Raw genomic sequence first — 14,862 nt, 5'->3', positions numbered from 1 at the left:
CACATTCCCCAAAACGTTTCATTTGGTGGGCCCGTGATTTAGCTCCCAAGAGGTCACAGATAGAAACACAATAAAGCAAGCCATTAGGGCTGAAGGTGCACTCAGTGACGCAGCTGTCCCTCCACCCTGGCCGGGGTCAGGTTCTGCCAACTCCACACGCACACTCTTCGTTTGAAGGGTCCTGACGGGTTTGAGGACCTGTAAGACTGGCACGCACGGCAGACCCCAAGAACACCCAGAAAGACAGTGAGTAGAGTTTATGATGCGTTGTAACTAGAATGACCCCAAGTATCTTTATTTACTTGGCATTGTACTTCCCAAAGAATATTGCAGCCACTGGGCCTCCCTTCAGAGTGCAGAGAGGCAGCTCCAGGAGCTGAGCCTGCTGGGATGCAACTCCTCCTCCTAGCACCATGGACTTCTTCATCTTTCAGTCAAGGCTGCCAGTGGCCACCACATGGCCCTTCCGTTCCCGGAGCTCTCAGCTGCATCTGCCATCTGCTCTATCAATGGACTTTTGTTTTTGAGATGGAGTCTCACTCTGTCGCCCAGGCTGCAGTGCAGTGGCACGATCTTGGCTCACTGCAACCTCTGCCTCCCGGGTTCAAGCGATTCTGCTGCCTCAGACTCCTGAGAAGCTGGGATTACAGGCGGCCGCTACCATGCCCTGCTAATCTCGGTGGACTTTACACTGGACACGTGTGCTGAGCACTGACACAATTGCCAGGCAAGTGTGCCCTGGAGACAGAGGGGTGGAAGGCTAGGTCACAGGCATGGCTGTCAATGGACCCTGCTGTGCACCCATTCCGGCCACAAAGTATCTTCGTGCATCCTCTGCCCAAGATAAATGCAGAGAAAACTCAGCTCTACAGGCCCACAGGGAGTGACGGCTACTGGCCCCAGGAAGGGAGGTGCTCCTTACGAGACACTTGCTGTGAGCCCCTCCTGTCACCTCACCCCCACCTGGGTGGGGAGGAGGCCAACAAGCCAAGATACGGAGCCTCCGGGCCCCTCACGGCCTCCTCGCCACCCCCACGGCCACCTCGCCACCCCCACGGCCACCTCGCCACCCCCACGGCCTCCTCGCCACCCCCACGGCCACCTCGCCACCCCCACGGCCACCTCGCCACCCCCACGGCCTCCTCGCCACCCCCACGGCCTCCTCGCCACCCCCACGGCCTCCTCGCCACCCCCACGGCCACCTCGCCACCCCCACGGCCTCCTCGCCACCCCCACGGCCACCTCGCCACCCCCACGGCCACCTCGCCACCCCCACGGCCACCTCGCCACCCCCACGGCCTCCTCGCCACCCCCACGGCCACCTCGCCACCCCCACGGCCACCTCGCCACCCCCACGGCCACCTCGCCACCCCCACGGCCTCCTCACCACCCCCACGGCCTCCTCACCACCATTCTCTCCCCAGGCCTCTTCTGTGGGCCTGACCTTCTCCAGCAACCCGGGAGGCAGGAGGGGAAGCCTGAGTGTTAGAAGGAAAGACAGCTAAGAGCAGCAGCCTGACCGCAGCTGAGCATGGCCGTGCTCCTCCCTGGGGAAATGCCAAGGGAGGGACCCCCTGCTCTACCCGGAGCCCTGGAGCCCTGCTGAGCGGGTGGAAAGCCTGCAGCGCGGGGGCACCGCGACTGTGGCCCAACCATCCAGTGTGTGAGCCCTGGATGACGGGGCCACCAGGAGTCAAGGCAGCCCGCTTGGACAACTGACCATCATCCGACAGGCAGGGCATCACCCACGTCTCTGCTGTTCACATTTAATCCCGCACAAGTGCGTCACAAAGTGACAGCATCGTGAGGGACTAACGACCAGGCACAGGTGACCCTGGATGTGGCCAGTGGCTTCCTGTAGGGCACTCAAAACCCAAGTCTTTTTTTTTTTTTTTTTTTTTGAGACGGAGTCTCGCTCTGTCGCCCAGGCTGGAGTGCAGTGGCGCGATCTCGGCTCACTGCAAGCTCCGCCTCCCGGGTTCACGCCATTCTCCTGCCTCAGCCTCTCCAAGTAGCTGGGACTACAGGCGCCCGCCACTGCGCCCAGCTAATTTTTTTGTATTTTTAGTAGAGACAGGGTTTCACCGTGGTCTCGATCTCCTGACCTCGTGATCCGCCCGCCTCGGCCTCCCAAAGTGCTGGGATTACAAGTGTGAGCCACCGCGCCCGGCCAAACCCAAGTCTTTATGATCCGTCACATCTACTGCCGAGACACCAGCTGCTCCGTCCCCACCTGCGCTCAGGCACCTGAAGGCCCTTCCAATGGCACCCACTGGGCAGGGGACAAACCAGACACAAAACACACATGCGCTTTTACCAGCCTGGACTCTGTAAGAGAAAGGCACCCCCATATCCCCCTGGGGAGATTTCCACTTATCCTGCAGGGCCTGTCCTCCAGGGGGAAGTGCTTTTCCTGCACAGGGTCTGTGGGCCAGGACAGACCTAGAGGAGCTTCCACTACGGGCTGAATCGTCACTCTGAAGTTCCCATGTGGAAGCCCTAGGCCCGATGAGATGGTATGAGGAGATCTCTAGGAGGTGATTTGGCTTCGATGGGGTCATAGGGGTGGGCCCTGCCCATGGGATCCGGGCCCTCACAAGGCAAGGTGACACCAAAGCCCCTCCCAACATGAGGACGCCTCTGAACCAGGAGGTGCTCGCCGGAAACAGACCCTGTTGGCACCTCTACCTCGGACTTCCAGCCTGCAGAGCTGGAGAGAATAAACCTGTGTTTTCTGTGCTGCCACCTGTGGTGTCCTGGTAAGGCAGCCTTGTGACTCCACGACCGACAGCTGCTCTCTACAATCTTCAGTGAGCACGAAGAAACTCATACTCATGCTGCAAATAAAAGATTTGGGGAACTTTCAAACACACCAACCTCCCAGCTTCAACAGCTGTCAACATTCCGCCAATACTGTTGTGTCTTTCTCCTCTTTATTAGAATTGTAAATCACATCCCAGGCGCCACGTCATTTCCCCACAAAGACGTCCAAATGCATCTGAGTGAGGATTCCTCCGTAACCCTGTCACCATCACCGCTAGCAGCCAATTCCTCACCCCCACCCGAGTCACGGCCCACCCACCCGACTCAGTCCATCCACCCAACTCATGGCCCACCCACGCGACTCACAGCCCACCCACCCGACTCAGCCCACCCACCCGACTCACGGCCCACCCACCCGACTCACGGCCCACCCACCCGACTCAGCACCCACCCGACTCACGGCCCACCCACCCGACTCACGGCCCACCCACCCGACTCGGCCCACCCACCCGACTCGGCCCACCCACCCGACTCACGGCCCACCCACCCGACTCGGCCCACCCACCCGACTCACGGCCCACCCACCCGACTCACGGCCCACCCACCCGACTCAGCACCCACCCGACTCACGGCCCACCCACCCGACTCACGGTCCACCCACCCGACTCAGCCCACCCACCCGACTCACGGCCCACCCACCCGACTCAGCCCACCCACCCGACTCACGGCCCACCCACCCGACTCACGGCCCACCCACCCGACTCAGCCCACATTTCCATGATTGTCTCAAAAGTGACTTTGCACTTGGTTTGCTCCTATCAGGGGCACACACAGCCCCCTCAGACTTTCTACCTGCCCGTCTGCCCGCGGAAAGGTCGCTGTCTGGTGGCATCTCCAGCCGGATCTGGCTCGGGGCTTCCTCTCGGTGTGTTCAACCTTCTCCTCGTCCCCCTATTTCTTGTAAACTCGTTTCTGATTCCAACATTACATGTGCATCTGTTGGCCGGAATTCTTTATTTTTTGAGACGGAATTTCACTCTTACTGCCCAGGCTGGAGTGCAATGGCGCAACCTTGGCTCACCACAACTTCCACCTCCCGGTTTCAAACGATTCTCCTGCCTCAGCCTCCCGAGTAGCTGGGATTTCAGGCGTGAGCCACCACGCCTGGCCTGGCTGCAATTCTTAAAGATAAACAGGCAAAAGCAAAAATAATCGGCTAACCTGAAACACAGCAGTGTCCCGATCCATTCCCACGGGGGTGTTCCCTTGGGAACACCACTGGCAGATTTTTATTTCTGGCTGGATAAGCAGACACCTTAAGTTTAAAACAAAGAGGTCACCTCTTCCCCCACAAAATGCCCTGTGGTGAACATGGCCACCTCACTGCTCTGAGACCCAACTTGATCTCCCAATTCCAGGTGCGTGACCCGGGCTCTGACCAACAGAGCTGGGTGGAGGCCGTTCCTGCAACACTGGGGGTGGCCCTGACCCAACCACCACTCCCTAATCCTTGAATAAGGTTCAGTATTACAAAGGCTCTTGTTTCTATGGCCCAGCGCAGAGGCTGCAGGAGGGTCTTTGCCTCTGTGCAATGCTCACAGCTGCCTCGCCCAAGACAGAGACAAGAAAGGAAGCCATACTGGGCAGCGAGCATGGGGTGCAAAGCCAGGAAGGAAAGGCCCAGCAGACGGCGACTCGGGGCCAGGGTGGAGTCCCTGAGCCAGACAGCTGTGGGCACCGGGCAGGCTTCTCCGCCTCTGAGCCCGGCCTGGCATGTGGCTCCGGGGTCGCACACGCTCTCAGCACATCCCCAGGGTACCCAGCGCTGGGGCACAGCCCCCGCCATCTCCAGAGCCCCGGCCATCTCCAGCGTACCCATGGATCTGCTTCTCCCACCTGGCATTTTCCCAGTAAAACTTCTCGGGGGAGTAGGGAGCTCTGAGGACTGAGAAGGCTTCTTTTCAGGTTGATTTTCCAGGCTGAAGAGCAACTTCTCACTGCAGCTCTCCCTCAGGGCCCAGTACTCCCGCAGAGGCGCGGCACCCTACGCTTCAGGCGCCCCTACACCTCCCCGTGTCTGTGAGTTCTCTGATGCCGCGTGAAGAACCCCAGGTGGCGGAAGCCTTTCCCGCAGTGGCCGCACTCGTAGAACCTCTTTGTCAGGTGCAGCCTCCGGTGGATGCTGAAGCCCTTGGGCCACCGGAAGGACTTGCCGCACTCGGCACAGGTGTAGGGCTTCTCCCCGCTGTGGACCCTCTGGTGGTGGCTGAGGTTCTCCTTGGTCCGGAAGGCTTTGCCGCAGTCCGCGCAGTAGAACGGCCGCTCCCCGGTGTGCACCAGCTGGTGTCTGAGAAGGTTGGACTTCTGCTTGAAGGCTTTCCCACAGTCGCCACACGAGTAGGGCCTGTGCTCGGTGTGGACCTTGCGGTGCTGAGCCAGGCGGTCCTTCAGGCTGAACGCCTGCCCGCACGCCTCGCAGCAGAAGGGCTTCTCGCGCGTGTGGTTCTTCTGGTGACGCTGCAGGTTTGAAGCCCACCGGAAGGTCTGGCCGCACTCGGGGCACTCGAAGGCCTTGGTCCCCGTGTGCACCGTCTGGTGAGCGAGCAGCCGGCTGTGGCAGCTGAGCGCCTTCCCGCACGTGCCGCAGATGAACGACAGCTCTACCGCGCGCTGCTTCCGGCGCTCTCTGCGGCCCGGCCTCCGCCCACAACACTGCGTGAGCATCTGACGCGGGAAAGCCGTGGGCTTGGCGTCTGTCCTTTCTGAAGCAGCTCTGGGAAGCTGCCCGTCATCCGTGTCCAGCCTGAAGCCCTTCCTAAAGCTGCTTCCTTCCCTGGCTCTTTCTCGCCGCATGTGGGCTTTCTTGTGAGCCCAAGCTGGATGATCACAGTGTCTCTTGGGGTCTGCAGACTTCCTTGCCCCTGTGGAAGGAACAGACACCCTTAAACAGAGCCAGTGGCCCACGGCCAGGCAGTGCCTCCAGCAAAGCCCAGAGGACCCTCCTGCTGCATGCGTGGACTGGCTTCCATCTACTCAGCTCATTCCACATGGCTACGAGTGATCAGGAAAACTCGTTCAAAGAAACACAGATGAGCCACAGATATCAACAGCTGAAACCAACATGAGTTCAGATGCTTCCCCAGCCCCGGTGGCACGCAGGCCACCTGGCACTGCTGACGTGAGGGAGCGCCAACAGATGCCTGCCAACCAACAGAAGCAACTGGGCCAAGAGAATGTCCTTTCACCCTGTCCACGCCCACAGGCCCCACTCATGCGGGTGGAGGTGGTGCCAGGATGTCGTCTGGAAGATGGGTAGCCCACATGATTCTCAACCACTCAGCCTCGGGGCCATGGCTCCCTCCAGCCGGGGGCTCCACATACCCAGGGACCCAACACCTCCCCAGCCGGGGGCTCCACACACTCAGGGACCTGACACTCCCCAGTCAGGGGGCTCCACACACCCAGGGACCAGACACCTCCCCAGCCGGGGGCTCCACACACCCAGGGACCTCCCAGGGTTTGTGTTCACATAGCTGCTCCATCCCACTCTGAAAATCTAAGTAAAAAGCAAAACCCCTCTGACCACTGCCCCAAGAGCACCCCTCACCTAATGGAGGAAAGCATGGCCACTGTCCCAGTTTTGCAAACAGAGACGTGGAGCAAACTCCTACCCAGAGCCACATACCTGGAGACCCTCACGTGCAGTCAGTACCAGGCCTGGGACCCCACATGGCCATCACAGGGAGATCAGACACCCACACCAATGGCCTCCGCCAGACAGCATCTGGGTGGCTAGGTGCAGCCTTCAAGTGTCACTCCGGCCTCAGGCCCCTCCCGAACTGCAACTGTATGTCATCCTGTACCACCATGCCTTGCAAGCCCCGCCCCCGGCCAGTGTCCATCAGGGCAGGAGCGTGGCTGCCCCTACGTCTCTAATGCCTGTCTAATTTAGAGAGCAGCTGTGTGTCCGCTCTCCCATGGGAAGGACACACCCTCGGTCACTGCAGCATGCTGAGCACTCACCCAGGAGCTGTGGGCCACAGGGACGGGGCCAGCTGAGCCCAGACAGCCCAGCACTCACCTGGCCGGGGCCCCCTCTGCACTGCCTGGAGCTCAGGTCTCTCCTGGTCTTCAACCCACGGCTCCTCCCACTGTTCCAGGCGAGAGACCAGGTCTGGTCTGGGGCTGCAAAATCCTTCTCAAAGGAGAGAAAAGGTTCTGTTTTACTTGTACTGAGGACAAAGTGAGGATCAAGGCTCAGAGCAGTTCCGCATCAGCCTAAGAGGCCAGGCCAGCCCTCGGGAGGCCCTGGAGAAGCCACCCAGAAGCAGAGATGACAGGAAGGGAGGGGCCTGGACAGCAAGGCCCATGGAAGGCCCTGGCAAGGTCAGAGGAAGGAAGATGAGGCTGCCTCCAGGGAGCCCGAGAGAAACGCTGAGTGGGCCCGTCTACACAGGCCAATAACTTCCAGCTCCTGAGCCCCCTCGGCTGGGAGGCCCCACTACCGTCCTGGACCAGGAAGGCACAGAGGCAGCGACAGAGCTCACCCCGTGCTCACCCCGTGCTCACGCAGTGCTCAGCCCACGCTCACGCAGTGCTCATGCAGTGTTCAGCCCATGCTCACGCAGTGCTCATGCAGTGTTCAGCCCACGCTCACGCAGTGCTCACGCAGTGCTCAGCCCACACTCACCCAGAGCAGCCACACTGCTGAAGTTGTCCAGCATCACGTCCCGGTAGAGGGCCCTCTGGCTGGGTTCCAGACATGCCCACTCCTCCCTTGAGAAGTAGATGGCCACGTCCCTGAAGGTCACCAGCTCCTGCAACACACACAGCTCCCGAAGTGGCCATTCCCAAGAAAAAGAAGGCTCAGCCCACAGGTCTGGGTGGGAAGGGGGGATGGGGGTGGCCCTGCTGTGGACTGATTGTTTGTGTCCCCTAAATCCATTCACTGAAGCCTGGAGCCCCGAGGGGCTGTGTCTGGAGACGGGCCTCTGTGGAAGACATTAAGGTTAAGTGAGGTCAGAAGGGAGGGGCCCTGACCCATGGGCCTGGTCCTCACAGGAAACTCCAGAGAGCCCCCCGGCTCCCTCCCCACACACGCGTGAACACAGCACGACAGCGGCCCCCGCCAGAAACCAGATCCGCAGCACTGTGATCTTGGACGTCAGCCTTCAGAACAGAGGAAGCGCACGTATGTAAACCGCCCACTGTGTCATATGTGGTTACAGCAGCTCTAGTGGACTAAGAGAATCTAGTCTATTTCCTACAACAGCCACTACTCTCCTAGTGTCAATGAATCCAAGTTTCTTTTCTTTCTTTTTTTTTTCTTTTTTGAGATGGAGTCTTGCTCTGTCACCAGGCTGGAGTGGTGGCACGATCTTGGGTCACTGCAACCTCCGCCTCCCAGGTTCAAGCGATTCTCCTGCCTCAGCCTTCCGAGTAGCTGGGCCTAAAGGTGCGCACGACCGTGCCCAGCTAATTTTTTGTATTTTTAGTAGAGATGGGGTTTCACTGTGTTAGCCAGGATGGTCTTGATCTCCTGACCTCGTGATCCACCCACCTCGGCCTCCCAAAGTGCTGGGATTACAGGCGTGAGGCATTGCACCCGGCCCCAATTTTCTTTTCTCTTTCCCCGCCCCTTAAGAGAGAAGGAAGAAAGGCAGACACGGGCACAGTGCCTGGGAAGCCGCTGCCACAGACCCTCCCTGTGTGTGTGCTGGGGTCTCAGGCAGCCGGCAGGGCAGAAGGGAGGCTGCGCTCGGCAGCAGCAGGGCTCACCTGGGCCATGTCCGTGGGAACAGCGAGGCCGCCCCTCTGGGGAAGCACAGTGCCAAGGAGGGCAGATCTGGGGAGACAAGAAATGTAAGCCGGTGTAGCTGTCCCGGGAATGCCCATCCCACCTGACCCCAGGAGCCCCCCACTCAGCAAATCAAGGGGAATTCAGGAAAAATGAGTGATGCACACACAGGGTCTGCTCTGTAACTACCAACAGCCACCAGGTGCGGGGAAACTTGGCGGTGGTGAGGGGCCAACATATCTTTAAGGGACAGCTGGGTGCGGTGTGCCACCTCCACACACAAGAACTCTGAAATACCAGACAGCAAGCAAGGCCTGTCACCAGAGGAGGACAGAGGCCAGCCATTGCTGGCTGAAAGCCAACAGCTTAGCTGCAAACACATGGCTGGAGAGTCTAACCGCAACTGAGGCAGCTGGGGCTCCTCCTCAGGAGACAGGCGGGCAGCCCGTTCCCGTGGCGCTATGCCCGGAGGATGCTCTCGGGTACGCTACAAGGAGGCCACCTCGCAGCCTTCCCCCAAGTGAAAACCTGGTGCAGCCCCGAGAAACCCCATTAGTCTTCACTGAGTCTCCAAGCCACAAGCTCCCCTAAACCTTAGGGCCCTGGCCCGCTGAGATCCAGCTTCTACCCCCAGGTCTGTAGAGAACCACCCTGGCATCCCACTGCCCTCCTGCCACAGTGGGTCCTGCCTCCTTCCTGAGTAAAGCTCAGAGCCCCAAGATGCAGAAGAGGCCAGCCCCACAGGTGCCCCTGAGAAGAGACAGAACCAGCTGGAGGAAGATGGCCCATGCCTGGTTACCTTGTCAGGGGAGGGGAGGGGAGGAGATGTCACTCTAGACCCTACAGACACGGGAGTATCATAAAGGGCCATCAGGAGCAACTCACGCAAACAGGTTCAGCAACTGAGATGAAACGGACAAACTGGATGAAAAACACAGTATTATGAAACTGACAAAAGAAAGGGAAGCCTTCCATCTGATAAGGCAATTGAAAATGTAACTTGAACCCTTCCCACACAGAAAATTCCACACCCAGCTGGATTCCCTGGTAAACTCCACCAAAGCCTACGGAAGCACAGTACTGATCTTAGAAGCTATTTAGTGAACAGAGGAAGAGCAGACACTATCCAGTCTGTCTTAATGAGGCCAGCAAAACCCAAACCGAAAACCTGATAGAGATATTACAAGGGGCCAAGCACAGTGGCTCACGCCTGTAATCCCAACACTCTAGGAGGCTGAGGCAGGAGGACTGTTCGAGCCCAGCAGTTGCCCAGCCTGTCTCTATAAAAAATACAGTAATTAGCAGAGCATGGCAGTGCACGTATGCAGTCCCGGCTACTCAGGAGGCTGAGGTGGGGGGACTGCTTGAATACGGGAGGCGGAGGTTGCGGTGAGCTGAGATCATGCCACTGCACTCCAGCCTGGGTGTTAGACTGAGACCCTGTCTGAAAAAAGATATTACAAAAAAATTACCTACCAAACTCATAAACACAAATTCTCAAAAAATATTAGGAAGCCAAATCCAGCAGTTTATAAAAAGAATTCTCTGTCGTGACCAAGTGACGTGGACCCTAAGAGTACACAGCTGGTTTGATCCCCATTAGCTGCAGCTGGTGCCCAGGAGGCTCCCTCCACCACCTGCACTCAACACTCACTGCATGGGGCGGCTCCCTCGGCGTTCACCCGACACCTCGTCCCTCCTACCTCCAGCACAGCAGGTACACAGACATTCCCTTTCTCCTTCTGACACTCACGAGTGGTTACATTAACTGCTACATGTTTTCATGAATATGCTTTTCTTTTCTTTTTTTTCTTTTTTGAGACGGAGTCTTGCTCTTTCGCCCAGGCTGGAGTGCAGTGGCGCGATCTCAGCTCACTGCAAGCTCCGCCTCCTGGGTTCATGTCATTCTCCTGCCTCAGCCTCCCGAGTAGCTGGGACTACAGGCACCCGCCACTGCACTCGGCTAATTTTTGTATTTTTTTAGTAGAGACGGGGTTTCACCGTGTTAGCCAAGATGGTCTCTATCTCCTGACCTCGTGATCCATCCGCCTTGGCCTCCCAAAGTGCTGGGATTACAGGCGTGAGCCACCACGCCTGGCCTGTGAATATGCTTTTCAACCTGAGATTTTTTTTTTTCACTCTTTCAACAGCATGGCATCAACTTTAATCACAATGTTAATCCCCAACATTTGCCGTCATTTGAAAATGACATAACTCCATCCTGGCTAACACGGTGAAGCCCCATCTCTACTAAAAACACAAAAAATTAGCCGGGCGTGGTGGCACGCACCTGCAGTCCCAGCTACTTGGGAAGTTGAGGCAGGAGAATGGCACGAACCCAGGAGGCAGAGCTTGCAGTGAGCCAAGATCGCACCACTGCACTCCAGCCTGGGCAACAGAGTGAGACTCTATCTCAAAAAAAAAAAAGAAAATTACATAACTAACCACGTTAACAGAATAAAGGAGAAAACCATATAACAGCTATTATCTCAATAGATGCAGAAAAGGCATTTGTTAAAATTCAACACCTAATCCCAACAAAAACTCTCAGCAGACAAGGAACAGAGGAGAACTTCCTCAACCTGGCAGACCCGCAACCAACATCCTGCTTCATGGGCCACTACGGAGCTCTTTCCCTCTGAGACCAGGAACAAGCAGGGCTGTCTGCCCACTGCTTCTCTTTGTCACCTTATTGGAGGCCTGAGTCAGTGCAAGGAGGTAGAAAAAACACATAAAGCCATAAGATTACAAAGAAAGAAGTAGGTCGGGCGTGGTGGCTCATGCCTAGAATCCCAGCACTTTGGGAGGCCGAAGCGGGTGGATCACCTGAGGTGGGGAGTTTGAGACCAGCCTGGCCAATATGGCAAAACCCTGTCTCTACTAAAAATACAAAAATTAGCCAGGCGTGGTGGCAGGCACCTGTCATCCCAGCTACTTGGGAGGCTGAGGCAGGAGAATGGCTTGAACCCGGGAGGTGGAAGTTGCAGTGAGCCGAGATCGCACTGTTGCACCCCAGCCTGGGCGACAAGAGCAAAACTCCGTCTCAAAAACAAAAACAAACAAACAAACAAAAAACACAAATTGGAGGTAGAGGTTGTAGTGAGCCAAGATCGTGCCACTGCACTCCAGCCCGGGTGACAGAGACCATCTTCACAACACTGGGATAGACAAACATTTCTTTCATGGATCCCCAAAAGCACTTTAAAAAAATTACAAATTCAGGCCAGGTGCAGTGGCTCACGCCTGTAATCCCAGCACTTTGGGAGGCCGAGGTGGGCAGATCACCTGAGGTCAGGAGTTTGAGACCAGCCCGGCCAACATAGAGAAACCCCATCTCTACTAAAAGTACAAAATTAGCCAGGTGTGGTGGCGCTTGCCTGTCATCCCAGCTACTCGGGAGGCTGAGGCAGGAGACTCACTTGAACCCAGAAGGCAGAAGTTGCAATGAGCCGATATCGTGCCATTGCACTCCAGCCTGGGCAACAAAAGCAAAACTCCATCTCAAAAAAAAAAAAAAAATCAAAAATTGGATTTATCAGAATTAAAAATTTTTGTTTACCAAGGCAGTTAAGAAAAAAAAAAAAAAGGAGACTGGGTGCAGTGGCTCACGCCTGTAATCCCAACACTTTGGGAGGCTAAGGCAGGGGGATTGCTTGAGGCCAGGAGTTTGAGACCAGCCTGGGCAACATAGGGAGACCTCTATCTCTATTGTTTAATTTTTTTTAAAAAAGAGACACAAAGGTAAGCCACAGACTAAGAGAAAATATTCCCAATACATGTATCTGACAAAGGACTTATATAAAGATTGTAACTCCTACAAATCAATAAAAAAGAGAAATAAAATTTAAACCAGGAAAAATATTAGAACAGACACTTCAACCAAAGTTATACAACAGTCTATAAAAACATGAAAAGGCACACTGAGCACATGGGTCATGGGTGGTGTTTTCCAATCAAAACACCTTGCTGAGTTCCTCTAGCAAGTAGCAATGACCACAGTGATAAAAACAACAGCTCCCGGCCATTCGCGGTGGCTCACGCCTGTAATCCCAGCACTTTGGGAGGCCGAGGCAGGTGGATCACCTGAGGTCAGGAGTTCGAGACCAGCCTGGCTAACATGGTGAAACCCTGTCTCTACTACAAATGCAAAAAATTAGCCAGGCTACTCGGGAGGCTGAAGCAGGAGAACTGCTTGAACCCGGGAGGCGGAGGTTGCAGTGAGCCGAGATTATGCCACTGCACTTCAGCCTGGGTGACAAAGCGAGACTGTCTCAACAAAAAAAAAACACCTGCTCCCCTCAGCTCAACAGCTGTGTTTGCACTACCACCTGGGCTGGGCTTCCCAGCCTGGAAAGCAGAGTCAGGAAGAACCGTGAGATAGGCCAGGAAAGAGGCTAAGGCCAGATTCCTCAAGGCATCCTGAGCCATGGTTTCATGTGTAATGCAACAAAGTTTAATACAGGAGAACAGAAGGACATTGTCATAGCTACTTTTTTTCCCCCAGGCAAATTAACACAGGATTTTTTTTTCTCTGAGGCAGGGTCTTGCTCTGTCACCCAGGCTGGAGTGCAGTAGTGCAATCACAGCTCACTGCAGCCTCCACCTCCTGGGCTCAAGTGATCCTCCTACCTCAGTCTCCCCAGTAGCTGGGACCAAAAGCGCATGTGCCACCATGCCCTGCAATTGTTTTAATTTTTTTGCAGAGATGGGGTCTCACTATGTTGCCCAGACTGATCTCAAACTCCTGGCCTCAAGAGATCCTCTGGCCTCAGCCTCCCAAAGTGCTGGGGTTACAGGCGTCAGCCACAGCATCTAGTCTAAGCTACCTTTTTTTTTTTTTTTTTAGTAAGATGGAGTCTCGCTCTGTTGCCCAGGCTGGAGTGCAGTGGCGCGATCTCTGCTCACTGCAACCTCTGCCTCTTCTTGGGTTCAAACGATTCTCTCGCCTCAGCCTCCCCAGAGTAACTGGGATTACAGGCGCGCACCACCACACCCGGCTAATTTTTGTATTTTTTGTGGAGACAGGGTTTCACCATGCTGGCCAAGCTGGTCTAGAACTCCTGGACTCAAGTGATCCACCTGCCTCGGCCTCCCAAGAGCTGAGATTACAGGCGGGAGCCACCTCGCCTGGCTAAGCTATATTTTTAAAAAGATCCTCTATGATGAACAAATAAGAAAGCAGCAAAACCGGATGGGGTGGGGAGAAGACAGGGAGGCGTTCAGGTGAGAGAGGAAGATGGCCAGGATTGGGACTTACAGGGTGGGAATAGCAAGGAGGCAAATGGTTCAGTTATGGAGCTAATGCACCAGTGACTGTGTGGCTGGGCGTGGGCAGGAAAGGGGAAGAAGTGAATCTCGGGTTTCTGCCTCCTCCCCTTCGCGGTGGAATGCCTGGGAGGACCAGAGGGTGGGGTGTGGAGATTACAGGAGCTCAGCCTGGGGCCGGGGAGCTTTGGGTGTTATGAACCAAGTCTACGCGCTTGGGTCTCATCGGAGCGGTGCGGGCTGGAGACACAGGTGTGGAAAGTGTCTATGAGGGATAACTGAGGTCACGATCGTGGACGGGGTCAGCCAGGGAGAAATCAGCTTCAAGAGGATACGCAACCGGGTCCTGACAAACCTGCAAGTGCAAGGAGCGAGGAGAGAAGAGGAGGCTGAGCCGGAAGAAGCTGAAGAACAGCCCCCGAAGAGCCGAGGGCACCGGCAGCCTCCCCGGTCTGTCCCAGCAGCCGCGGCGCTGGGTCTCACAGCCCTGGGGCGGCCGCAGAGTTAGAAGGTTTGACAGCCCACGACCCAGGGACGGAGGGGCGGCGGGGGGCACGGGGGGACTCACCAGCCGGGCGTCCTCAACTAGGATGCTGCATCCACTACGCCGCGCCGGTACCCCAGACTTTCACAAACTTCCCGAGCGGAAGTTGTTATCCGAAAGCTTCCGGCCCCTCTAGGAGCCCATGTCTCGGTGGTGCGCGCTGGCCTTCCAGGCCGTCCAGGCCGCTCGCCTCGCCCCGCACCGCCTGTGGTTCCGCCCCAGTGGGCAGGCCCCGCCCCGGTCGCAGCCAGGCGCCACGACGCCCGGCTGATTTTTCTGTAATTTTAGTAGAGACAGGGGTTTCACCATGTTGGTCAGGCTGGTTTTGAACTCCTGACCCCAGGTGATCCACCTGCCTTGGCCTCCCAAAGTGCTGGGGTTACAGGCGTGAGCCACCGAGCCCGGCCCTCTTAACCTAAAGTCGGCCTAAAGGTTTATCCTACAAAGTGAACTGTAACCTAACTGGAGGTGTGAACAGACTCACTTGCTCTCA

At 56.6% G+C, this 14,862-nt stretch overlaps 1 protein-coding gene across 18 annotated transcripts; it reads right to left on the bottom strand.

The window, feature by feature from the left end:
* Positions 1–3,758: 3,758 nt before the first annotated feature.
* On the bottom strand, positions 3,759–14,592 carry ZNF707 (zinc finger protein 707). Of its 18 annotated transcripts, none has more exons than XM_063643683.1 (6): positions 14,394–14,592; positions 13,986–14,180; positions 8,542–8,608; positions 7,454–7,580; positions 6,845–6,958; positions 3,759–5,684 (listed from the first exon to the last, which is right to left on the bottom strand). In XM_063643683.1, the coding sequence occupies exons 3-6, from the start codon at positions 8,548–8,550 to the stop codon at positions 4,825–4,827; spliced, it is 1,110 nt and encodes a 369-aa protein (XP_063499753.1). In that variant the 5' UTR covers positions 8,551–8,608; positions 13,986–14,180; positions 14,394–14,592; the 3' UTR covers positions 3,759–4,824. The 18 variants fall into 18 exon arrangements, with proteins under 18 accessions (XP_063499753.1, XP_063499754.1, XP_063499744.1 ...); XM_063643684.1 differs by having other exon boundaries at positions 13,818–14,180; positions 14,394–14,578; XM_063643674.1 differs by having other exon boundaries at positions 6,845–6,961; positions 7,454–7,754; positions 11,480–14,180; positions 14,394–14,498.
* Between the last annotated feature and the right edge of the window lie 270 nt (positions 14,593–14,862).

The sequence above is a fragment of the Symphalangus syndactylus genome, chromosome 7, assembly GCF_028878055.3.
Source record: "Symphalangus syndactylus isolate Jambi chromosome 7, NHGRI_mSymSyn1-v2.1_pri, whole genome shotgun sequence".
Lineage (NCBI taxonomy): Eukaryota > Metazoa > Chordata > Mammalia > Primates > Hylobatidae > Symphalangus > Symphalangus syndactylus.
Note: the sequence above shows the minus strand (reverse complement) of the source record. Positions and strands in the feature narration are given on the sequence as shown.

Coding starts and splice junctions, on each gene's coding strand:
- ZNF707 (XM_063643671.1), bottom strand. CDS start 8,658: ATGGGCATTCCCGGGACAGCTACACCGGCTTACATTTCTTGTCTCCCC. Junction 7,755..8,541: donor TTCCCACGGACATGGCCCAG/GTGAGCCCTGCT, acceptor TGTCTTCCACAG/AGGCCCGTCTCCAGACACAG. Junction 5,685..6,844: donor GCAGAGGGGGCCCCGGCCAG/GTGAGTGCTGGG, acceptor TTCCTTCCACAG/GGGCAAGGAAGTCTGCAGAC.